Here is a 24,797-nt window from a genome sequence, read left to right as displayed (position 1 = left end):
CAGCAATAGCAACAACAATAACAATGACAACGACAACAACAGCAGCAACAGCAACAACAATGACAACAACAGCAACAACGACAACGAAAATCAAACCATGCAGCCCCTGGAAATCACCAGTTCCACTATCATGGACTAGAGAGAGAGTGGGTGAGATGTAATCTGAGGAAATAATTAAAAATGATTATAAGAATGTTGCACTGAATTGAAGAAGACATGGAGAAATCTCAGAATAATCATAGAGAGAACACAAAACAAACTAATGAGTAAAACAAAGACAGTGACAAAATATGTCAACAGAGGGAAGGACTATAACATTTTTCAAAAGAATGGACATGCAAAGTTCAATAAGGAAAATGCCCAGCGGAGAGCCTCCCCGATGGAATAAATTAAGTGGAAGACAGAATATCGGGGCTCGAAGACAAAGCAGACAAATGGAAACATTCAGAGAATTACAAAGACTAAATAGTAAGAAGTCACAACGGAACACCCGAGGCCTGTATAATGCCATAAGAGACGCAAACATAGCAGATGGAGAAGTTCAAACTAAAGGCATAGAAACCATGTTCAGTAAAAGCACAGCAGAAAGCATCTCAAACTTAGAGCAAGTGGTGACCAACTTGACACATGAGACATGGAGAATCCCAGACACACGGGACCGGAAAAGAAATTCTGCACATCATACTCTAAATCAAACATTGAGACTACAGAGATGACGTTGAAAGCGGCAGGGATGAAGGACCAAGTAACACACAAAGGTAACTCCGTCAGCATAACAGCAGACTTCTCAACAGAAACTCTAAGACCCAGGAGGGCATGGAACAGTATCAGCATAACAGCAGACTTCTCAACGGAAACTCTAAGACCCAGGAGGGCATGGAACAGTATATCTGGCCCTGAAAGGCAGTAACTACTGACCTGGTCACTCTACTTGGCAAAAACCACCCTCCGTAGTTCAAAGAGAAGAACTTTACATGAGAGAATAGAAAAAAATGTCATGAGCACCAAACCAGAACTGCAGAGAGTATTTGAAGGAATCGATCTCCTTTGTGAAAGAAATAACCACAGGATCACAGGGAAGAACAAATTGCACTCAAATAGCAAGCATTTGATTAAACAAGGAAAAGGGAAGCACCAAATGTAGCAAAATAACAAAGCAACAGTCAGCACAAAGCTCTCAGCAATAACTGTGAATGTATGGTCCTCTAATTAAAAGGCACAGACTAGTAGACTGGATTAAAAATGGGGCCCACCTATTTGTCTCTTCATCTCCTATAAGAAACCTATTTCACTGAGGGAAAAACGAGAACAGCTTTAAAGACGGAACGGATGTGAAGGAACAGAAAACGATGTTCCACACAAATGGGGTTGGACAGCAAGCAGGCGCAGGAATACCAATATCTGACAGAACAGGTTTCAAATCAAAGTTGATTGGAAGGGATAAAGAGGGTCACGTCACACAGCTGACGGGACTAGTCCACTAAGAGGCTATTGTAACTGCAAACTATGTGCACTGAATATTGACACATAAGTATAAATGGAAAGGCCCAGATTTTACCCCTACCCAATAACAGTGCCCCACTCTCACTGATAAACAGGTCACATGACAAACAAAACCGAATTAACAAAGCACTGCAAGAAACGTCACGGCTGAATGCCGCCACAGATCAAACAGACTTAACAGACGCCCTCAGAATGTCCCACCCAGACATTACAGAATACACACTTTTCTCAGAAACCCATGCAGCTTTCTTCCCTAGAATAGATGACATTTGAGGACACTAAAGAAGATCTTTAAGAATACAAGAAAACTGAAGCAATTTCTTGTTTCCTATCTTTTAAAATTTTTTTTTTTGGTTCTTTTTTTTCGGAGCTGGGGACCGAACCCAGGGCCTTGCGCTTCCTAGGCAAGCGCTCTACCACTGAGCTAAATCCCCAACCCCCTTAAAATTTTCGAGATTATAATTTAATTACAACACTTCCTGCTTTCCTTTGCTTACTCCAAACCATACCATATACCCCTCCCACACTCTCCTCCATTTTGTCTTATGTTATTGCAACAGATGAAGTCAGCACCAGGAGAAATGATGGAGCATCACTCATGGGGACTGAACAACACACCACTGAGTGATAAATGGATCAGTGAGGGAATCAAGAGGATCTTTTAAAACTTCCAGAATCAAATGAAAATAAAAATACAATATACTAGAACCTATGGAGTGTGACCTAGAACCTATGGAGTGTGACCTAGAACCTGTGGAGTGTGAACTAGAACCCGTGGAGTGTGAACTAGAACCTGTGGAGTGTGAACTAGAACCCATGGAGTGTGACCTAGAACCTGTGGAGTGTGAACTAGAACCCATGGAGTGTGAACTAGAACCCGTGGAGGGTGAACTAGAACCCATGGAGCGTGACCTAGAACCTGTGGAGCGTGAGCTAGAACCCGTGGAGTGTGAACTAGAACCTGTGGAGCGTGACCTAGAACCTATGGAATGTGACCTAGAACCTGTGGAGTGTGAACTAGAACCCATGGAGTGTGAACTAGAACCCGTGGAGTGTGAACTAGAACCCGTGGAGGGTGAACTAGAACCCGTGGAGTGTGAACTAGAACCTGTGGAGGGTGACCTGGAACCTGTGGAGTGTGACCTAAAACCCGTGGAGTGTGAACTAGAACCCATGGAGTGTGACCTAGAACCCGTGGAGTATGAACTAGAACCCGTGGAGTGTGACTAGAACCTGTGGAGGGTGAACTAGAACCCATGGAGTGTGAGCTAGAACCCGTGGAGTGTGAACTAGAACCCGTGGAGTGTGAACTAGAACCTGTGGAGTGTGACCTAGAACCTGTGGAGTGTGAACTAGAACCCGTGGAGTGTGACTAGAACCCGTGGAGGGTGAACTAGAACCCATGGAGTGTGAGCTAGAACCCGTGGAGTGTGAACTAGAACCCGTGGAGTGTGAACTAGAACCTGTGGAGTGTGACCTAGAACCCGTGGAGTGTGAACTAGAACCCGTGGAGTGTGAACTAGAACCTGTGGAGTGTGACTAGAACCCGTGGAGGGTGAACTAGAACCTATGGAGTGTGAGCTAGAACCCGTGGAGTGTGAACTAGAACCCGTGGAGTGTGAACTAGAACCTGTGGAGTGTGACCTAGAACCTGTGGAGTGTGACCTAGAAACTGTGGAGTGTGAACTAGAACCTGTGGAGTGTGAACTAGAACCTGTGGATTGTGAGCTAGAACCTGTGGAGTGTGAGCTAGAACCAGTGGAATGTGAACTAGAACCCGTGGAGTGAGCATGATGAAATCAGTACTGGGATATCCATAATATAAACACTTATGTTCAAAAACATTAGAGGAGTCTCAAATACAAAGCTTTAGGATGCACCTTTAAGGCCTGGGGGAAACCAGAGCAAGTTGGACCCAAGTTGGTCTGTAGAAAGAAGTAATAAAATAAAGGCAGAAATGAATGAAATGAAGACCAAAAGAATAATGCAAAGAATCAGCAGAATAAGGAGTTGGTTTTTCCAGAAGAGAAACAAGATCGATGAACCTGTAGCCAAACTAAACAGCCAGAAGAGAAGACCCAAATCAGTAAAATTAGAAATGAAAAGGGAGACATTACTACAATAGCAGGGAAATTCAGAAGATCATTGAGGCACACTTTGAAAACATCTGTTTGGCTTGTAAGATAGCTGGGTTGTAAGGGTCGCCCACAAGCCTGACAACCCGAGTTCAGCGTCTGAAACTCACATGGTGCAAGGGGAGAGCCAACTTCCACAAGTTGTCCTTCAACCAGAGAGAGAGAGAGAGAGAGAGAGAGAGAGAGAGAGAGAGAGAGAGAGAGAGAGAGAGAGAGGAGTGGGGAGGGAGGGAGGAAGGGGGAGAGGGAGAGGGAGAGGGAGAGGGAGAGAGAGAGAGAGAGAGAGAGAGAGCAGTGGGGAGGGAGGGAGGAAGGGGAAGAAGGGAGGGAGGGGGAGAGGGAAAGGGAGAGGGAGAGGGGGAGAGACAGACAGAGACAGAGAGAGATAGAGACAGAGACAGAGAGAGACAGAATATGTGTAAAAATGAAATCACAGATGTAAACATGCTGAGACTGTAGCATAAATGTGAAGGCTCCCAAACCCAGTCCCAGATGGACTCACTGGTAAATTCCACCAGACACATCAAGAAGAACAAGGATAGGTGTTCCTCGGTGTGGTCCGTGAGCCAGAAAGGAAAGGAATATTACTAGCTGATTTTAAGATTGTAGAACTACCTTGAAATTAAATAAGGATATAGATATAAGGGCACACACACATGCACACACACACACACACACACACACACACACACACACACACACACACACCCCAATCTCCCTGATGAACATAGGCAAACTACTTGTAAACTGTATTCAATCATATATTAAACAAAATCATGCAATGACAGCCTGGGCTTGATTCCAGGGAGGTAAAGATAGTTCAACCTCAGAAATCAAAAAATGTAACACATTACCTTCTAGATTCACGGACAGAAACCATACCATCATCTCCATGATTGCAGAGAAGATTTTCTGACAAAATCCAGAATCCCTTCGTAATAAAATCCCGGAAGAAACTAAGACTAGAACAATATCACAATATAACAGGGATCATCTATGACAAACTTACATTTAACGTTGCATTAAATGGGAGGAAAGTCAAGGCATTCCCACTAAAGTCAGGAATGAGATGAGAGTACCCAGTTTCTCTGTGCCTACTCCTTATAGTCCCTCAGGTCTCAACTGGAGCACCCAGACAGGAGAAAGAAACAAAAGGGGCACACACACACACATGAAAGGAAGAAACAACACTGAAGACCCTGGTGGAGCATTCACAATTGATAAACGATGTCAGCAAAGGAACACAATAAAAGGGAATCAGTGAAGGCCTCCACGACAGCTTTAGAAGACCGAGGTGAAGGCCACGGGAGACAGAAAGACCTCCCATGCTCACGGAACAGCAGAATTAGTTTAGTGAAAATGGGTAGAGATCCATTGCAGTCCCCATCAAATCCCAATGACATTCTTCACTAAAACAGGTAACAAAATCTCCAAACGGATACAGAATCATACAGAAGGCCCTGGGTTGCACAAAGTCATCCAGACCCATGCAGACAATGCTTGGGGGATGCTCGCTTAGAACCACTTTTAAGCTATAGTTGGAAGCCATACTCACAAAAGAGCACGGTACCCACAGAAAAACAGAGCAGTGGAAAGATTTAAGGACCCAGATTTAAAGCCACAACTGTAGACTCTTTCTTTCTTTCTTTCTTTCTTTCTTTCTTTCTTTCTTTCTTTCTTTCTTTCTTTCTCTCTCTCTCTCTCTTTCTTCCTTCCTTCCTTCCTTTCTTTCTTCCTTCCCTCCCTCCCTCCTTTCTTTCCTTTCTTCCTTTTCCTTCCTTCCTTTCTTCCTTTCTTCCTTTCTTTCTTTCTTTCTTTCTTTCTTTCTTTCTTTCTTTCTTTCTTTCTTTCTTTCTTTTTTACCAAGATACCAAATATCACACATTGAAAAACAGGCAGCCTTTTCAGAAAATTATGCTAGGGAAACTGCCTATTACTTATGTGTAGGAGAATGATGTTAAATTCTCTCATCTAACCCTATACATAATCATCTCAAATGGATGAAACCTTAATGGGAGACCTAAAACTCTAACGCTGTTAGGGACAGTAGGAGAAGGCTTTCAAGATATAAGCAAAGTCAGGGATTTTCTCAAAAGGAGAAACTCAGGAACAGGTACCAGGAATTGGCCAATGAAGATCACATGGGCTCAGAGGTGTACAGCACGCCCATTCCCCAGGTTCAATGCCAGCACCCACGTGGTGGCTCACAACCATGTGTTGCTCCAGTTCCAGGTGATCTGACACTCTCCTTTGTGGGCAACAGGCACACATGTGCAATACATACACACAGCCTAAACACTCATGCATATACAATAAAATAAATAAGTCTAAAAGCAACACTGTGAGAGTCTGTTAGGACTCCTGACAAAACTAAAACCAGATATTGCTCCTTCTGGGTGTAAGTCAGCGATCCACGGGCCTGTTCACAGCACTACTACTCACGGTGGGCACCTTATGAACTCAGCCCAGGTACCTGTCCACATAAACTGATTAAAGAAGGTATGCATAGTCAGCCACAAAGGAAAATAAAACTGTCATTTTCTGGAAAATAAATGCAGCTAGAAGTCACCATGTTAGGAATATCGGCCAAAGTACAAACTACAAATATCCCATTTTCCTTCATTTTGAGATCCTAGGGTTTTTTGTTTTTTAAATAGACACACAAAGTCAGTTATGTATGTATATGATGTGAGAACAGGAGGACGATGGGAAGGCAGAGACTAACGAAGGACACAGGGAGAGGGGAAGAGAGCAGAGATGCTAAAAGTTCATGCTATACTTCAAAGACATCGACTTTACAAAGCCTAATACATGTGCTGTGCACAGCTGTGAATAAAGAATTAAAGATGTTCTTACAGATGCTCAATGACTTCGTGTGTATGTGCTTGGGTTGGGTAAGCGTCTGCCACGGCATAGATGTGGAAGTCAGAGGATGACCTGTGAGAGTCAGCTCTCTCTCTCTACCATGTGTGCCTCAGGCATCAAACTAAAGTTAGCAGGCTTGGTGGCCAGCGCTGCTTATCTCCCGAGTCAATCCAGCCCAGGATGCCAATAAAGACATTTTAATTAGAAAGAAAAGAAGAAAGAAAATTTGGAGGAAAAATAACAAAGGTGTCTCACAGAAAGTTTTTGTTCTGTTTTGTGATCTCTCCTCCTCAGATTTATCACTTGGTGTACTTGAATTCCAGTTTATTTTTTTTACATACTAGAATATCTTCAAAGGAACTGTATAGTCATCGTTCACTTTGAAGTTATTTTAAAGCATGTTTTTGCATAGGTTCGGTAATATCCATAGTTGGATATATATGCAAAAGTTGTATGTTCACATGCATGGATTTCCAAGTGTGGTCTCTGTCTTTCTTTCTGTTTGGCTGTGACTCTTTCTCTCTGGTTCCTCCTGCAGCACCTCACCTTACCTCAGATAACCCACATAACAGCCGGGGGTGCAGCCTGCTAGACTTCCTCCCTTCCATCCTCTGACAGACCCACGTACACACAGACATATGGCGACGTCAGTGTTCTCTTTTCTGCACAGCACCATAGTACGAAATGTGTTTTCCTGCATCTTGGTTTTCCTCACTTTGTAATACTTCCTGGGAGTTCCTCCAAGTCATCTGGTTCACATTTAGATCATTATTTTAAATGGCTGAAAAGAATTCCTTGGTACAGATACAGGGACAAGTTTACTAATAGACAGAGCTAGAAACACAGCCCGTGATGTGGGACTCAAAGTCAGTGGTGTCAAGGCTAAGACTAAAGGTGAAAACCATGAACCAAAACAAAATGAGCTGGCTTGAAACCCAGGCACAGCATAGCCACCCTTCTGCGAATGCTGCGACCATAAGGGATCAGAAAAGTGTAGGGGAGAATGAGGGTCTCAAAACGTTCACAGTGCCTCTCTGGTGGGTAGGACTCCAGGAAAATTTTGCTGTCTCTTACCCACTTTGGGGTCTTATTTGAATTTTGTAGTGATTATCTATTGGAGTAAACTGTGTTGATAAAACAATACATGTTTTCTGTTTTTAAAAAAATAGATAAAAGCTGCTCTGTGTCATTTCACTGGAACCTTGAGGGTATTAATGAGGAGCAAGAACACTGAGAAACCTGGGGATGCCGCTCTGTGATAGAATGCTTATGCAGAACACACATGGCCCTAGGTTCTATTCCCCCATAGAAAGAGCACACTAGTTGCATACACATATACATTCATAATATATACATATACAGAGAGAGCGAGAATGAGTGAGAGAGAGAGAGAAAGTGAGAGAGAGAGAGGGACAGAGACAGAGAGAGCGAGAGCAAGAGAGAGAAGGAGAGAGAGACAGAGGGACACAGAGACAGATAGAGACAGAGACAGAGAGCGACAGTGAGAGAGAGAAGGAGAGAGAGCACGAGAGAGCAAGAAAGAGAGCGAGAGAGAGCGAGAGAGTGAGCGAGAAAGAGAGAGAGCAAGAGAGTGAGAGTGAGAGAAAGCAAGAGAGCGAGAGAGAGAGAGAGAGCAAGACAGAGAGAGGGGGGGGTTATCCTACAGAGAAGGATAATGCATTCCTGAGATGTCGTAGGTTATGAAATAAAAAACCTAGTGCCAGGTATGGGATACTTCCCTTCACGATTGGTCAGTAAGGACCCGTGGGCCCCCAAGCAAAATAAACCCATTGTTCTCCTTTAGTCCCTGGAGGAAAGGAAAAAGGAAAGAAGGAAGGAAGGCAGGCAGGCAGGCAGGCAGGCAGGCAGGCAGGCAGGCAGGCAGGCAGGCAAAGTCTCCACTATCCACTGCGAGCCTTTCTGCTGTTCTTATAAGGGAATCTCCTTGGATTGAAAAGCAGGAGACACCCAAGGTCACCCGCTCCAATCCCGTCTCTGCTGGGAGACATGGAGTTCAGATACGTCCAGCACGGTGCTTCTCAACCTGTGGGCTGCGACCCTTTTGGGGCAATTGAGTGGATCTTTCATAGGGGCCACCTAAGACCATTGGAAAACACAGGCATTAACACTACAATTCATAACAGTAACAGAGTTTAAGTCCTGAGGTGGAAACAAAAATAGTTTTACAGTTGGGGGTCACCACAACATGAGGTATCTATAAGGTACCAAACAGCTGCTTCTTCCTATCCTGACTTCTAGGCTTCATGACTAGGGTCACCTTGGCCTTGAAGGACACACACTGTCTTCTCACACATGCTTGGTTGAAGTCCCCACTGCACTCCGGGCTCGGCTCTATACATACACGTTGCCATACTCCATCTCGGTGATGGTGATGGTCTTGACATGCCAGACTAGCTCTCTCTTGGGGATGAACCGGTCCTCCCTTGCCAGGTGGCCCACACAGAGGGAGGCGATGTCACCCAAGAAGATGCTGTCAAACTCAAAGGTGTCTGTGGTCCCCCTATGGGAAACAAAGGTGTGATCAATGAACAACCCGTGCCTGTTGATGCAGCTCATATTTAGTGAACGCCTACAGTATTCCAGAGTGGTGTGGAGGGCAGGGTTTGGTGTCAGCCTAGCATCCCTTGAGGGATTCAGGCTAGTTTTAAATCAAGACAGTGACAGTAAAAAGCCCTGCTGGTAACCTGCTCTCATTATGTGAATGCCAATGTCACCAAGCAGGTTAGAACTTGGAAGAAGGCTGGGTTTGGTGCTGCAGAGGAGGAAAAAGGGAGAACCTTCTAATAAAGACCCATTTTTGAAAAAAAAATCTTACAATGGGAATAGTCAGGTATTGGGAATCTACTTGGATGGAATTTGAACCCAGGAGGGCACACCAACAGGAAGGCAGGGCATGGGCAGTCTCTGGTGGTCTGTCCGTACCAGTCTGTGAGACTCAGACTCTGTCCTCATGGAAGGAGCGTTGGGATAAAAGGTTGTGGTAAACAGAACGGGATAGTCCACCAAGTCTGCGTGTTGAAACTTAAGCCCATGGGATGGAATTTGGAGCCCGGTCTTTGGACGGTGGTTAAGCAGTGAATAGAATCTTACGAAGCTCCCTAGGGAGCTCCTGCACCCTTCTGCTACACGAGAACACAGTGAGAGGACCCCATCTGTGAACTGGGAGGCAAGTGTCACCAGACACTAAATCTGCCTCCCAGAACATGGGAGAGATTTTGGTTGTCCCTAAGCTACTATTTCATATGGCAGCTTGAATGGGCAAAGAGATCTTGTAGCTCTGGTTGACAAACATTCTGGTAGAATGGAGACAAAGTGGACACAGCCAGAGGTCTCCCAGAACAAAGAGGGAGAAAGTTCTGGGTTGGGATGTGGGATAATACTTCCAAGGGAATCACATAGTAGGTAGTCATTTGTAGACCTCTCAGTGAGGGTCTCTGGCTTGCCCTCCCCACCCCCATTCCATTGAGTATCCTTCTTCTTACTTCCGAAAGGCCCGCTGTCTGGAAGAATTTTCCACAAGGAATTCCTTGGATCTGTTCTTCCTGCCTTCCAAGATGAGCCAGACGTTCTCTCTGGTTTCGCCTCCGTTGCCTGTTTCTATGACAATCTCGTAGGCTGCAGGGAGGAGGTGGGAGAGGGTCAGCAGCAGGAAGCAGCCACCTGCCACCAGCCATTCCCTCCCTCAGGGACTTTTCTCTGGCCTTAGGCCGCAGTCTAGGAGTCAGGTTAGCCTTGCTAAGACCCAGGCACTGTGAGTGGAGCTGGTGACTCTGGGACAGCAGCCTCTTTGCTGGCAGACACAGGAATATAGCAGCCATACAGGAGGAATCAGAAGGTAGCGATAAGTTCTCAAAGGATGTTAGGGTCTGGTTCTCACAGCTGGATGAGCCGCCAGACTGAAAGGCCACATAGAAACCACGTGCCCAGAAGACGCAAGAGAAGGCAAGAGAGGCAGGCCTGCCTACAGAAGGCACAATGCAAAGACCTAGCAGGCTAAGGGCACCAGGGAGCCTTGAACTTGCTCTAGCACACAGCCCCACTCCACCATCAGCCTCGCAGTGAGTCCCTGCCTCTCTCTCCCCTTCATCTAAGTGGGGCCAAGTATCAGGAGTAGCAGACCGGTGAGTAGAACTCACAGCCCCAGACATCTAGCCCAGCACTGACCATGCATAAGACAGAATGCAATACCAAAGGGCCAGGCTGCGTCCGGACAGGAGCAGAGCTGCCTTCATGCCCTTGGCTGCTCAGCTCCCAGCACTTGCTCTCTTTCTCTCTCCAGCCTCTGATATCCTGCTTCCTGCTTGGAGCTCTGTCACGTCCCCTCTCTCCACCTGAGCATGTCCCCTCTCTCCTCACCTCTGTTTGTTTATGCCCATAGCATCTTAGGGATGCTAGGCCAGTGCCCTAATTAGAGTGGTGGCCTGGTCTCTTGTCACACTTCCCGTCCGTTTGCCCTGCCCCGGCTACTTCCTCTCGCTCTCCCCATCTTCAAACACTCTATATAATCTCATTCAGTCATCATTGTCTGTTGTACCTCCTCCCCTTTCCTAAGTGAGTGCAGGCTCCACAAAGGTGGGGGGTGTTCATTCCTGAATTCCAAACTGCCAAAGGGCAGTGCCACGGCGAGCCCTCAGCGAATATATATATATATATATATACATATATATATATACATATATTAATTTATTTTTATCTTATGTTTATTCATGTTTATGTACCATGTACATGCAGTGCCTGAGGAGGATGCTAGAAGAGGATGCCAGACCCTGTATTTACAGACGGGTGAGAGCCACTACGTGGATGCTGGAATCAGAACCTGGACCTTTTGTGGGAGTGGCACATACCCTTAGCCATTGAGCTATGTCTTTAAGCCCCTTCCCCACCCATGTCAGCAAACAGTCACTAAAGGAAGGAATAGCTTAGTGGACTGTACTGTCTGGTTTTGTGTGCCAACTTGACACAAGCTGGAGTTGTCACAGAGAAAGGAGCCTCCCTTGAGGAAATGTCTCCATGAGACCCAGCTAAGGCATTTTCTCAATTAGTGATCAAGTGGAAGGGCCCAGCCCATTGTGCGTGGTGCCGTCCTTGGGCTGGTCGTCCTGGGTTCTATAAGCAAGCAAGCTGAGCAAGCCAGGGGAAGCAAGCCAGTAAGTAACATCCCTCCATGGTCTCTGCATCAGCTCCTGCTTCCTGACCTGCTTGAGTTCCAGTCCTGACTTCCTTTGGTGATGAACAGCAATGTGGAAGTGTGAGCTGAATAAACCCTTTCCTCCCCGACTTGTTTCTTGGTCATGATGTTTGTGCAGGAATAGAAACCCTGACTAAGACACGGACCAATCACAGAGAACCTCATGAGGAAGGCAGGCCTGAGTCTGCTGTTGGAATGCAGTTGTGATAGAATGAGCAGGGGCTGGAGGGCGATTCTCAGGCAGAGGGAAGGGCACAGAGGATGCATGACATCATCCGGCTCGGGGATGGAGCCAACACTCAGGGGTGCACAGTAAATGCTTGTTTGAGACGGTCTGTGTACATTTAGAATAACAGACGGGCAATCTCGAGACACGTATGACACAAGCACATGACAGCCATGGAAGAACAACAGGGAGGACAGTGTGCTTCTGGTTGGCACCAAACATTTTACTGCCCCCCACGCCCCAGAGTTCTCTATCACATGCTGGGGTGAACTGAGAGCTTCCCCCCAACCCGGGATGTGCTCTTATCGTTCCTTAGAGGCTACTCAGCAGTAAGGATTCATGTTGGTGTGGCCAGCAGTCCTCTTCCTGGGATTCAGGGAAAACTAAAGTAAGTTAACATTCTGGGAAAATTGAGCTGACACCAACACCATTGGCATCTCTGGGGACAGCAAATTTGCAGCCGGGGCTACCTCAGGTTTCCAAGCTCCTCCAGGCAATGTATTTCCTGCATCCAGCAAAGATATGGTTTGCAGGCACGTGCTACCAAGAGTCCTAACTATTCCTAGAAGCTTCTGTTTGGGACCATCAAAAGATGGAGGCTTCAAAAACATACGTGTGAGGATGTATTCTACCACCCGGTGGAGCAGTGAGTGTTCCGTCCCCGGGGACTGGCCAGCAGAGGGACGTCCTGGAGCTAGAAACAGTGCAGACCCATGGACAAAACAAACGCACTTAAAGGGTGCAAGGAGTAGCAGATAGGAAAACGAAGGGCTGGGAAGGAAAAGGTACCCGCCAGCGGAGAGGTGTTCATGTGCACATCTGCACACATCGGCATGCGATCTTACTGCGTAAGCCAGACTCTGGAAAAGCTGCCATCCAATGCCTGAAGGCTCAGACATGAGGACTACGCATGAAGACTGCCATTGGAGTCAGCGGCAGAGGTGGACACTTGCAAGATGGCTGGAGCGCCTTCTAAGAGGGCTTCAGAGAATTGGAGGTGAAGCCTGGAAACAGGATGCTGGCTGATATGTAGAGACAACTGATAGATCTGCAGTGCCAGCCAGGTCCAATATAAAAAGGGTATCCCAGAGCTGGCAGTGGGCCTTGCATAGCCTTTCTGGATTTTTGCTTTCCAACCAGCAAAAATTTGACCCAGAGGTGTAAATTGCACCCTGCTTTCTCCTTAGGGTAGATGCGGGGCTTCCAGGGCTTAACAAGGATGTGGTATTGAATGCTTTCACTCGTATGAGGATTTGTTCAAGACTGAGGGGCTGTTTACACTCCTAGACTGAGGACCCCAAAAGACCCAGGGTCACCAGAAGGAAAACACCAGGGTATGGGGATGACTTCTGAAGTCAGAGAGTAAGGCATGGCACTTATGACCGCTCATGACTTTTGTCTCGACATTAAATAAAGGCAGCTGAGAGTTGGAATCAGGCTCTGTGCATGACTCCTCCAGGACCAGCTGCCACCTGGGAACAAAGGTATGGCTACGTGTCGGTCCCCATGTGAGCGTCCCAGCTGGCTCCGTGCTGCTTCCTACATGCTCATGGGTCCAGGCCTTCTCTTGGCTCCCTGTTCACACTTCCTATTTTCCCACAGAACTTACCCCCTAGCCCCAGCCTGAGTCCTGTGAGCATCCTCAGCGATTTGGCTGTTTGGAAATTGAGACAGAGACTTGGCAGTGGAGATGAGACAGACTGGCTACTCCTCTCCTAAACTCCAATAGCCTGGGAGTCTCTACCGCTCACCTCGGTTGTATGTGAGGAGCTTAAGCGCTTCCCTCTGAGTACCTCATAAGGCTCTCTGTGAAGAGAGCACAGGGTTCTTTTCACGGAGCATCAACTCACTGAGCCCCCAGGTCAGTAGGATTGCAGAGGGTGACACACGCGAGTGACACTACCCTGAACCCGTGCAGGTCACAAAGCAAGGCACGTCACTCACTGTACCCAAAATAAGCTGGGCGCCCCATAACTCCCTAGAAAGTGCAATTCCAGAAGCAGAGAACACATTCTCTAATAAGGCCAGGCGTCCTCTGGCCTACAGAAAATTCAACAAGTAAGTGCTCCGTTTCCGTTTAAATGTGCTCCCGGGAACACTGCTCACCATCTCTCAAGACAGCTCATTTAACCACTGCGCCATTTGGGTGGCCTGGCAGGGTCAGGAGGGAGCTTTCAAGTCGAGATGCACACTTCTCTCTCACAGTGCACCGTGGTCATCCAAGGAGCTGCCAGGCAGGGCGCAGTTCCCAGGTGCCCTTGCATCTGGTACAGCCACGATACTAATTCTCCCCAAACGAAATGCAGGCTAACGTGCCGAGATCACGGGGGAGGGGGTGCGTCTAGCTTCCTTTTCCGTGAGGAATGTGGAAGTCACAGCTTAGAGACGGCAGAGACACAAGTGGAGAGAACTTGGGCCCCTGAAATCACACTATGGAAACACCCCACCTGCCTCCCACACCGGACTACACACTGCGGGAAGCAAGAAACTGTGGTGCTAAGATGCTGAGGGGTGTGTGTGTGTGTGTGTGTGTGTGTGTGTGCCTCAATAACTAAGGTTGAAAAATCCCTTCTTCAGTCAGGCTCTGCTTTCTGAGTTTTCCTCTAATTCCCTGGGCCCAGATGCTGGCCGGGGTACTAAAGAAATATCTTCTGAACGTTGGCGGTCCTTCACCTCAGGAACTCCTCATGCATCCCTTCTCTATCCTCTGTGGGAGGCAGTAGCTGGCAGAACCCCTGCTCTCCTTGATTTCTGTTTCTAGAATCTCTGTGTTGGACTCCTTCCTCCCAGGCAAAGGGTGGATCAGTCCATGACATAAAGGTAGCTTGAGAGATCTTCACAGTTGCCTTGCCCTGCTTGGCCTGGCCCTTGGGTTGGGGCAAGCCTGTCCCCAGTGGGTTTTCCTTCATGAGTATTGGTGATCCAAGGCTATGAGTACCTCAGCAGTTCTATGAATTCCCTGTAGTGGGTTTACAGAGAAGTCTTACCTGTAGCCACAGGGAGCCGTCCGTCTTTCCCAGTCCATACCCAACCTCCTGAGCCTGCCCTTCCTCAACTAGAAGCCAGCCCCGGTGTCACAGTGCCTGGGTTCCACACTGTCCTGCTACGTACTGGTCTCTTCCAGCTCATCGCGGATCTCATTGTTGGCACACGCGAAGTCTCGGAGCGTTTGTCTGTCACCCTCACTCTTAGACAGCCAGCAGTCACACTGGAAGCGGAAGGTCTCGTCACGGGAATTGTCCTTCACGTCAATGTAGCTTAGATGCCATCCAGGAAATATCCCTGTGGAAGAGAGGGCTTAGATTGGAAAGCGACCCCCTCTCCGTGTCGAGACCTCTCTTCCTCCACCCACATCTGTGTGACCCTGGACAAATTTCTTGTCCTCTCTGTGGTCCTTTCAATCAGAGCCTAATTGAAAAAGGGGTTTCTCAACCCCAGCTATGAAGGCAGGCCCCCTCTCAGCACATCGGCACCTCACAGTTTCTTTGTTGGTCCTGTTGATGGAGTGACCGGTTGTGTTAGGTGGCTTTAAGGACTCCTCCAATTTGAGGAACGCAGGGCATTTTGCAAAATGCATGGATTTCTCATGCATAAGATTTTAGCTGTGAGCGCCAAGATACTACACTACTTTCCTCTTGCAAACTTTCCCGGTAGGAATCACCCAACAGGGACCAAAGGCTTATTACTGCCATCAGGGTCATGGAGTTTTCTTTAGCTGAAGGACGGCTTCTGTTGCTCCCTGAGCTGTGTTCAGCGAGCTCTTGTCAATGATCCTCCGTCACCATCAGTTCAGGTGCTACCTCACCAGGAAGCCGTCCCTGGCGCTCCCCTCCGGAGGCTGAGTCAGGAATGAACTCCCAGATTCCCCGAATTTCCAGTTTCAAGATTCCAGCTTCGTGCTGCTGTCATTTACATGCGTGAGGGCACACCGAGTCTTGGCATACCGAGTTTGTTTCCTTAGGGCTCAGCCGTGTAACTGGCAGGCCGCTGTTGCTCAGCGGATGCCGAGTGAACAGGTACGTTGGTGTCCGGGTTCTTGGGTGAACTGTTCAGCAGTCATGAAGGGCCCGGAAGCTGCCATTTCTCGGGATTTGCTCCTGAATTTGGCACATTTTGGGCTGCTCACGTGCATAGCTCTGCTCCGTTGTAACCAGCAGGGCTTTTCTCAGAAGTGTCCCTGCCACAGCAGGGCTGGCAATGTGGGTTTGCTGTGACAGCTGCGTGTGACTTACACTGCTTCCATCACGAAAACTCCTTGAGAATGTGGAGCATCATGAATCCCTCAGAGAGAGCGGCCCCAGTGCTCTGGTAGGCTAGATGGTAACGTTTGCTATTCGTAACCTATCTGTGAGGCAGCCTCACAAGCAGCACACAGTGGGTCCTCACAAGCAGCACACAGTGGGCCCTCACAAGCAGCACACAGTAGGCCTCACAAGCAGCACACAGTGGGCTTCACTCACGCCCCCCTCTCAGGACACCTTGGGGCTCCAGAGGCAGTTCCACTGTCTCAACTAGGCCTTTCTCTCAGATCAGACCAAAACAACACCTCTAGAGATCCTGCCTCAGCTCCCAAGGGTACGTGAAAGTGAAAGATTCTGGGGTGCTGATGCCAAGTGCATGGTTGGGATATATATGCTGGCATTACCCTCAACTTTAAAAAATATTGCTTGAGCATTTCATACACAAATATAAAGTGCCTTTAACAAGCTCATCCCCATCCCTGCTCTAACGTTCCCTCCTCACACTCTGCAACACATCTCCCTCACCTTCATGGTCTTTTTTTTTTTTTTTTATTAACTTGAGTATTTCTTATATATATTTTGAGTGTTATTCCCTTTCCCGGTTTCCGGGCAGACATCCCCCTCCCCCTCCCCTTTCTTATCGGTGTTCCCCTCCCCATCCTCCCCCCATTGCCACCCTCCCCCCAACAATCACATTCACTGGGGGTTCAGTCTTAGCAGGACCCAGGGCTTCCCCTTCCACTGGTGCTCTTACTAGGATATTCATTGCTACCTATGAGGTCAGAGTCCAGGGTCAGTCCATGTATAGTCTTTAGGTAGTGGCTTAGTCCCTGGAAGCTCTGGTTGGTTGGCATTGTTGTTCATAAGGGGTCTCAAGCCCCTTCAAGCTCTTCCAGTTCTTTCTCTGATTCCTTCAACGGGCTTCATGGTCTTTCTTAAACCCACTGTGCCTTACTCAGGGTTTCTATTCCTACACAAAACATCATGACCAAGAAGCAAGGTGGGGAGGAAAGGGTTATTCAGCTTACACTTCCACATGGCTCTTCATCACCAAAGGAAGTCAGGACTGGAACTCAAGTAGGTCAGGAAGCAGGAGCTGATGTAGAGGCCATGGAGGGATGTTACTTACTGGCTTGCTTCCCCTGCCTTGCTCAGCTTGCTCTCTTATAGAACCCAGGACCACCAGCCTAGAGATGGCACCACCCACAATGGGCTGGACCTTCCTTCCCTTGATCACTAATTGAGAAAATGTCTTATAGCTGGGTCTTATGGAGGCATTTCCTCAAGGGAGGCTCCTTTCTCTGTGATAACTCCAGCTTGTGTCAAGTTGACACAGAACCAGCCAGTACATACTGAGTACGCTTAGTGCTGCCATTATGCAAATGGGTGTGGGTCCATGCACTGGACCACAGGTAGCCTGATCAGGGGCTGAATGTGAAGCTAACAGAGTCTCTCTCTCCCTAGCACCTACTAATAATGAATAGCCCTGGAGATGCTAATCCCCTTTCAGTCCACACTGGGGTCTTAGTTGGCTTGCTCCCATACAGATCTTATGCATGAAACCACAGCCAGTGTGAGTTTGTATGGGTAACACCCCTGTCATATACGTGAGATACCATTTCACAGAAGTCTTCTACTGCCTCTGGCTCTGACAATCTCCCTTCTCCACCTTCTATGGCAATCCTTAGGCCTTGGAGGCAGTGGTGTGGCCTAGCTGTCACATTAATTTTGAGGACTCTGCATTTTCTATGCACTTTGACTGGTTTTTAGTCTATGAATTAATCAACATGTCCTGCAAAAGATGCTTATGAAGGTTGAGAGGTGTACTGATCTATTGGTATAAAGGCAAACATTTAGGGGGCAATTTAATATGTCCATTAAGCTAAATTTGCCCCTAGGAACTATAACCTGCCCAGCCATGGGTTTCTGGCCCAGTATCACAGTTCTGTCCTGTGGAGTAGGTCTTAAATCTAAGCGTAAGGCCATTGGTTTTCCTCACACACTTGTGTCACTATTGTAGCAATGGGCATATATCATGCCAGGAAAGCCATTGTTCTATTTCACAGCTGGGTAATATGAATGTGGGTTTTGCTCTCCCAACATAGCATCTTCTGGTACGAGGAAAACCAGCCATCAAGTAAGAAGGCTTCAGGCTAGTACTAGCTTGTTTCCTCTGAGCCTTACATGTCTCGGTGTCTTCAAAGTAGGGTCTTAGCATCAAATTAGCAATGGCAATAGTTTGTACTGTTTTGGGGGTTTATGGGACCTCCCACTGACAAGCAATTTGAGTGGAAGTAACACACCCCTGGTATTTGTCTTTTGCTTCATAGCCTATGACATTTGGAAAGGCGTTGCTCCCCTGTGTAAGGTAACTCCATTTAGACTCCTTTTTATATGCTGTGTATTTGTTTTAAGGGTCTTCTACGACTGTTGGTTTCCATAAGGCCTTGTCAAAGGTCTTTGGTATTGGCTGTATTTCTTGGGCTTTGTGAAATCAGATCTTCGTTGAAGGAGCAAACAGTGGGAGGGTAAAACACTCCATTTTCTGAACTGATGAGGCCCAGGCTCTAGATGCCGATGCTGTCTCACTGCTGAGGTCTCTGGGAAAGTGCTCTGTTTGTAGGATGTCCTCAGGTTTTAATAGTTGTGTTCAATCTCCAGTTATTCTATCGCTTGATCCGGAATCACCCTGTTTTCACATTATTGTATATTGTTATGTATTTGGCTTGTCTCTGACAATAAGGTGAAAATCCTAAGATCAAGAGACTGGCCTTATCTAGGTATATTAATAATAATAATAATGTATTAAATGTAAATTTTAATAATTTTAAAATAAAAAGAAACTATTATTATCATCATTATCATTATTATTATCACCATTATTATTGCGTGCCTGAGTCCACACCAAATGTGAAGAGGAAAGAATGAGAAATCAGTGTTGGTGTGGTTTTAGAAGAGGGATTTAGAGCCTCACCTAGGAGGAGTGGTCTGTCCCAGCACTATTGATTCGTATATTCCAAATGACCTAGATTCACTTTCAGTAAAAGGTCTAGCTACTCTAAACTGCCCTGGAGTCCCAGCATCCCAGATAGGAGGTGACAGGCTGAATGAGAGAGAGGCTAGCATCAGCTTGGCTTCCTTATGTTACTTACTGCCCACTGGTCTAATGGCTTTTCTGCATCTGGTGGACGAGGGGTTCTGTGCTTCCTTTAGCCTGTTTCAACCGGCCATTGTGAAATGGATTCATTAGGCATCCATTCGGCATCTCCTTTCTCCTCATGATGGCTCCAAGCTGTTCTCCTAAGCTCAGTCCCTAGCTGTTCTCCGCACACCATGGTTCTCATGGCCTCTGAGCCTCTTTGCTGCTCCTATGCCCAAACGGTTCCTTGTGCAGGTGCATTAGTTACTTTGATCATCACTATGACCCAAAGACCTGTCAGGAACAGCTTACAGAAGGAAGAGATAATTTGGGCTCGCTGCCACAGGGGATAGGATACTCCCAGGGAGGAAGCCATGGTGGGGTTCACGTAGCAGGAAAATGTAGTAGATTCTCTCGTGATGGCAGACCCAGAAATAATGACAGCAGCCCCCATTTCTTCTAGTCAGGTCTCACTCCTTAAAGGCTCTACAGCCTTCAAAATGGTGCTGCTAACTGAAGAGTCTTTAAAATTTAAGCCCTTGGGGATATTTCAGATTAAACTATAACATGTCTGTTCTGCTGGCCATGAGCCCTGATATCCAGAGAATTCTTTGTGCTGAGGTTGTAACTATGCCTTAACTCCTTTAAGACTATTTTTATATTTGAGTCTGACTTCTCCAACTTCAGGGTGTCTTACAACCTCTTAATTATGTTACTTAGTATTCAATGATCATAGAAGCGATAAATTATTTTCACTATCAAAAAGTCAACTGTCAGTATTTTTATCCAGTGCAAACCATTGAGATTCTTCTCAGGTAGAAAGATTCGCCTCACCAAGCAACACCGTCCCCAAAAATAACCCACAAGAAGTTAAAAGCCCATATGGGTGACTCACACTTCCTCAGCAAGATCATGGATGGTTTGAAGTGAGCTACAGAGCCATCAGAGATGCCCTGGATAGGGAAGAATATAAGACTGTTTAACACGTGCAAGGCCTCATCAGAGGCTGCCCCCATGTCTCAGGCAACACCCTGGCACTTGGTAGATATGAATTTGGGTCTCGGTGTATCTGCCTAAGTGAGTGCACTGTAGCATTCCTATGATTATTTCTGAGGTCCTTCTTACTTCTATGGACTTACATTATTCACAAAGTGTCAATCATTCTGTGGTTAAAATTTCCTTGCTAAGCAGAGTGTTCATTTAACCAGAGGAAGCAAGGAAAGCAAGAAGGAATAGGAAATGAACACTATTACAATTTGTTCAGTACTATAAAAGCTATCTGGGTAATTAAAATTAAGTAGAATATTAATCGTTTATCTTGGTTTTCTTCTTCAAACTGTATTTTGCAGCAATCAAATAGCCACAGGGACAAATATTTAAAGAAGAAAACCCCTAGCTGGTAAGTGGAAAAGAAACAATCGAATTATAGCATCACAATGTAATTCTAATTGACCGTCACCAGATGAAGCCATTAGATAGCTATGAAGGAAATTTACAATGGGGCGACCAGTCTCTCAAGTGCTAAATCCGGGATTTGATATTAGCACTCGTGAGAGCAAGACTTCTTGCTACCTATTACCATCACAATACGCAGCATTTCTTCAACGTTCAGCAACTCCCCTGTGTACCCCTGATGCATTTATAAGTAGGTTTACCTTCTACGCACACTGGAAAAGCATGTTTGTTATAAAGTAAAAATTGAATCGTTGTGGGCTGTGATGATGGTGGTGTGGTTTTACAGAAAAAAATAAAAAGTCTGTTTCCAAAGGAGAAGCACACTAAGTGTAAGCATGTTTGGAGTGAAGTGGCCTAAAATTTAGGATTTATCTTCATATTCTCTGGCAACCGGAGAGGAGTAAAGAATGAAGCATCAAGCCAAACAGTTGATGTGGTAAAGCATGATCATTTTTGAACCAAGGTGACAGACAGGTGAGAGCTGATGTCGCTGTTTCTTCACTTTTCTGCACGTTCAAAAATTTTCGCTAGATTACACACACCTCCAGAAGGTCAATTTTTTTTTGCCAATTTAACATTCCCCCCCAAGCAAATCCAGGGATGAGAAGAACACTATGATATCTAAGTTGGCTAAACATTTGTAGACCCATTTATATCTCTATCTAGAAATGTTTACCTTTTGGAGGAAGAGTTTCAAACAAAATGCATTTATTCACATATTTTTTTTGTTCAAGAACTAGATGGAGTTGGGAGAGGCTTTTAATATGAGGAAAGCGTGGCTAAGAGAGGTATTAAAGACATGTTCATCAGCCTTAGCATGTATGAACATCTGCATCTTACATCCTCAGAAGAAAGAGAAAGCTACCCTAGAGAGGAATTGAGCTGAGGACCTGCCTCTTCTCAGGATTGGTATCCCAACCACATAGGTTCACCTGCCCATGGTATTATCCTGCTTTCAGGACCAAAGTCTGCCTGGAAAGGACACTCTCTTCTCTCTGCCTACATGGGAACAAGGATCACATCAATGACTCAGAATTTGTTTGTAACCAAGAGTCACTGTAGGGCCAAGGCTATCAGATCAGGAATCAGTGTCAAGTTCTCTGGGGAGTCTGGAATCTAATGACAGTGTAGAGCCTTTAGCTACTATGTGTGTGTGGGGGTGGTGGTGGTGGTTAGGGGCTGGCACTGTCCGCAGTGCCGAATGATCTCCTCTTGCAGGATTTTGACAGTGATGAGAAGAAACTGGATAATTGGCTGTCAGGTTTTTGCAGAGCAAAATATATACCAGGAAAGCCAAGAGAGTGCAGATATGCACATAATAAGTGTCTGGAGAAGGGATGTAGACATCTAGAGGGCTTAAACATGAGTTCAGATGAGGTTTATGGTCAGCCCCCCAACTTCAATCAAGGCCCAAGAAAATCTTTAGCCCTGGAAGAAATCGAATCTATGATGAAGGCATGAAATACAAAGAAGGATTTGAGAGCCCTGAAGAAAGACATAATTAACTACTATTAAACTATATTAGTTCTCTGTTATATCACAGGCAGTAGGCTGACATCAAGGAAAAGCCAAGGCAGTGGAACTCATGGAGCTAAAAGTTTTTGTGTCAACTTGATACAAGATAGAGTCACTTTAGAAGAGGAAACCTCAACTGAGAACGTGCCCCAATGTGGAACATTTTCATGACTCATGATTGATGTAGGTGGATCCAGTTTACTCTGGGTGGTGCCACGCCTTTGCTTGTGGGTCTGTGTACTGTAAGAGAACAGGTTCAATAAGCCATGGGGGGCAAGACAGGAAGCAGCACCTCTTCATGGGTTCTCCATCAGTTCCTGCCTCCAAGTTCCTGCCTTGAGTTCCTGCCCCTAATTCCTTAGGTGATAGACTACGATGTAGAACTAAAAGCAAAATAAACTCTTTTCTCCCCAAGTTGCTCTTAGTTATGGTGTCTTATCAAAATAGGAAACCCTAATTAAGACAGTCATGGAAAGAAGACAGAATTCAGTCACACATAGTTTGGAGAGGGAATTCATGGATGGCTGGACAATAAGTTTTAGTAAGAAAGTAAAGACATAAAGACACTTTTTAAACCAGAGGTAGAGAAGTACAGTTAAGGCAGGCTGTGTGCTTGGAGCCATGACACAAGGCAGATGTATCTGTAGTGGGAATTATGTGGTGAATTCAGAGTAGGAGGCCAAGCCAGTCGATGCTGCCTACTAGCACTGGATGTTTCCTTCTCCAGCTTAGAGAATGGCTCCTTTCTGTCCCCAGTCCCCACAAGACTGAGTTCAGGGCTGTCGAGACTCAAGCTACAAAAGTTGATACCATTTAAAGCAGTATTACTAGACCATTCAGACTGTAATACTTGTACTTAATCTGTAGCAGTTATCTTCTCTGACACTGAGCTCACTGTGGAACTGTATCTGGTTTGCTGTGTTTTTCTTTGTCCACATGGCCCTGACACTCTTTCCCACAGCAGCAGGTCCTGAAGCAGATTCTCTGCAGCATGTACCTGATGAACTAGGACCCCAGAGAAGTTTTTGTTGAAAGGGAAGAACTTATGTCCCTTCCTGTGTTCCTCTCTCCTTCTCTTGGATGCTTGGAGATAAGCAACTTTCCTCAGCCAGGCCCTTCCTCCATAATAATCTGCCTCGCTGCATCTCAGAAGCAAGAGAGGTGGCTGACCATGGACTGGAAGCTCTGGCACTGACCCAGAATAAATTCTCCCTCCCTTGCCTGATTATGTCAGATATTTTGTCCCAGTGACAAGTGAAACAGACGAGCTGCTAAGCACTGCAGTTTGTCTGGACAAGGCTCCTACCTGGATACCAAATAGTAAAGCAATCAGATAGAGGATGCTTTTCCTCATGCCGCCAGCTTCCTTCCTGGTTTTCTGTCATGGGGTCAATCAAGGTGGAATTATAATCATCAGTATGGACGTGGTGGGTCAAAGAAACACCAGGATTCTTATTGCTAACTGCTGACTGATAACTGATTGCTGACTGACTGCTGATTGATTTCAGACTGCTGGTTCACTGTTGACTGCTGACTGACTGCTGACTGACTGCTAACTGCTATCTGCTGACTGACTACTCATTGCTAACTGACTGCTGACTGCTGGCTGACTGCTGGTTGACTGCTGGCTGACTGCTGACTGGCTGCTGACTGACTGTTGGCTGACTGCTGACTGCTGACTGCTGGTTCATTTGCTGCTCTGTGGTCCTGAGGTGGACATCCTAAGGCCTCTATGTTCTTTGGCTAGAGTAGAGAGCCAGTAACATGCTTTTGTAACACAACATCACAAAGCACACTTAACAATCAAATGTTTGCATTTCTTTCTACCCCACAGGGTCTCAGGCCCACCAGGAACACATAGATGTTCAGGGTATGAGTAACCCAATAGATGCAGGAAATCTAACAACTGTGAAGCTATGTTATTGCTTTGAAAAGCAGCTGTTTTCTCTACCTTACCCAAATTTACTGTCATATGGGAATGCTTTGACTGTGACACTATGCTGAAACGACAGTGACATCGTTCCTTCTGGAAGGGCAACCAGCTGCTAAGCTGGGTTTATCAGCAATCAGATACAGCAGAATTTGAAGAGGTAAAGCAAGGCAGCCTCAGGACAGCCTAGTATGAGATGAGGAGACCAGAGGCAGGAGAGAGCCTCAAACAGATATCTTGGGGAAAGCTAGTTTGACTCAGGATGCTAGAGATAAGTTGAAGGAAGTGGCCTGCATGGAGGTAGGTAAGTCTGAAAATGAACCTTCAACTCTGATCTCAAACAGAAGCTACAGGTGCAAAGCCAGACCCAAGAGAAGCCTGCAGAGAGCAAAGCAGTGGTCAAAGAAATGTGGAGGCCATGAACTTCATCACAGCAACGGACAAAGTATCCTGTAAGAGCCTTGGAGTTGAAAAGTAAAGTTCCCACTTGACTTGTATCCTGCTTAAATTTATAAGTGAATATAGCTATCTCCAGACTCAGTATTGTAAGGGAAAAAGTATAAGACTGATAGGAAATCC

General features: G+C 46.2%; 2 protein-coding genes across 4 annotated transcripts in view; one reads left to right on the top strand and one right to left on the bottom strand.

Moving 5' to 3' along the window:
• LOC134483058 (uncharacterized protein DDB_G0292186-like) overlaps positions 1-926 on the top strand; it is an 11,783-nt gene extending 10,857 nt beyond the window's left edge. Inside the window, exon 2 of the mRNA XM_087593628.1 lies at positions 1-926. This exon is cut by the window's left edge and continues 903 nt beyond it. Within this exon, the coding sequence (XP_087449754.1) occupies positions 1-139 (139 nt within the window). The 3' untranslated portion in view covers positions 140-926.
• The window catches only part of Loxhd1 (lipoxygenase homology PLAT domains 1), a 153,113-nt gene that overhangs the window by 4,564 nt on the left and 123,752 nt on the right, over positions 1-24,797 (bottom strand). For all 3 annotated transcript variants that reach the window (NM_001414400.1, XM_087592288.1, NM_001106132.4), the window contains 3 exon segments: positions 8,866-9,024; positions 10,007-10,139; positions 15,050-15,220. In NM_001414400.1, the coding sequence (NP_001401329.1) occupies positions 8,866-9,024; positions 10,007-10,139; positions 15,050-15,220 (463 nt within the window).

The sequence above is a fragment of the Rattus norvegicus genome, chromosome 18, assembly GCF_021556685.1.
Source record: "Rattus norvegicus strain SHRSP/BbbUtx chromosome 18, alternate assembly SHRSP_T2T, whole genome shotgun sequence".
Classification (NCBI taxonomy): Eukaryota; Metazoa; Chordata; class Mammalia; order Rodentia; family Muridae; genus Rattus; species Rattus norvegicus.
This window is presented reverse-complemented; position numbering and strand designations above follow the sequence as displayed.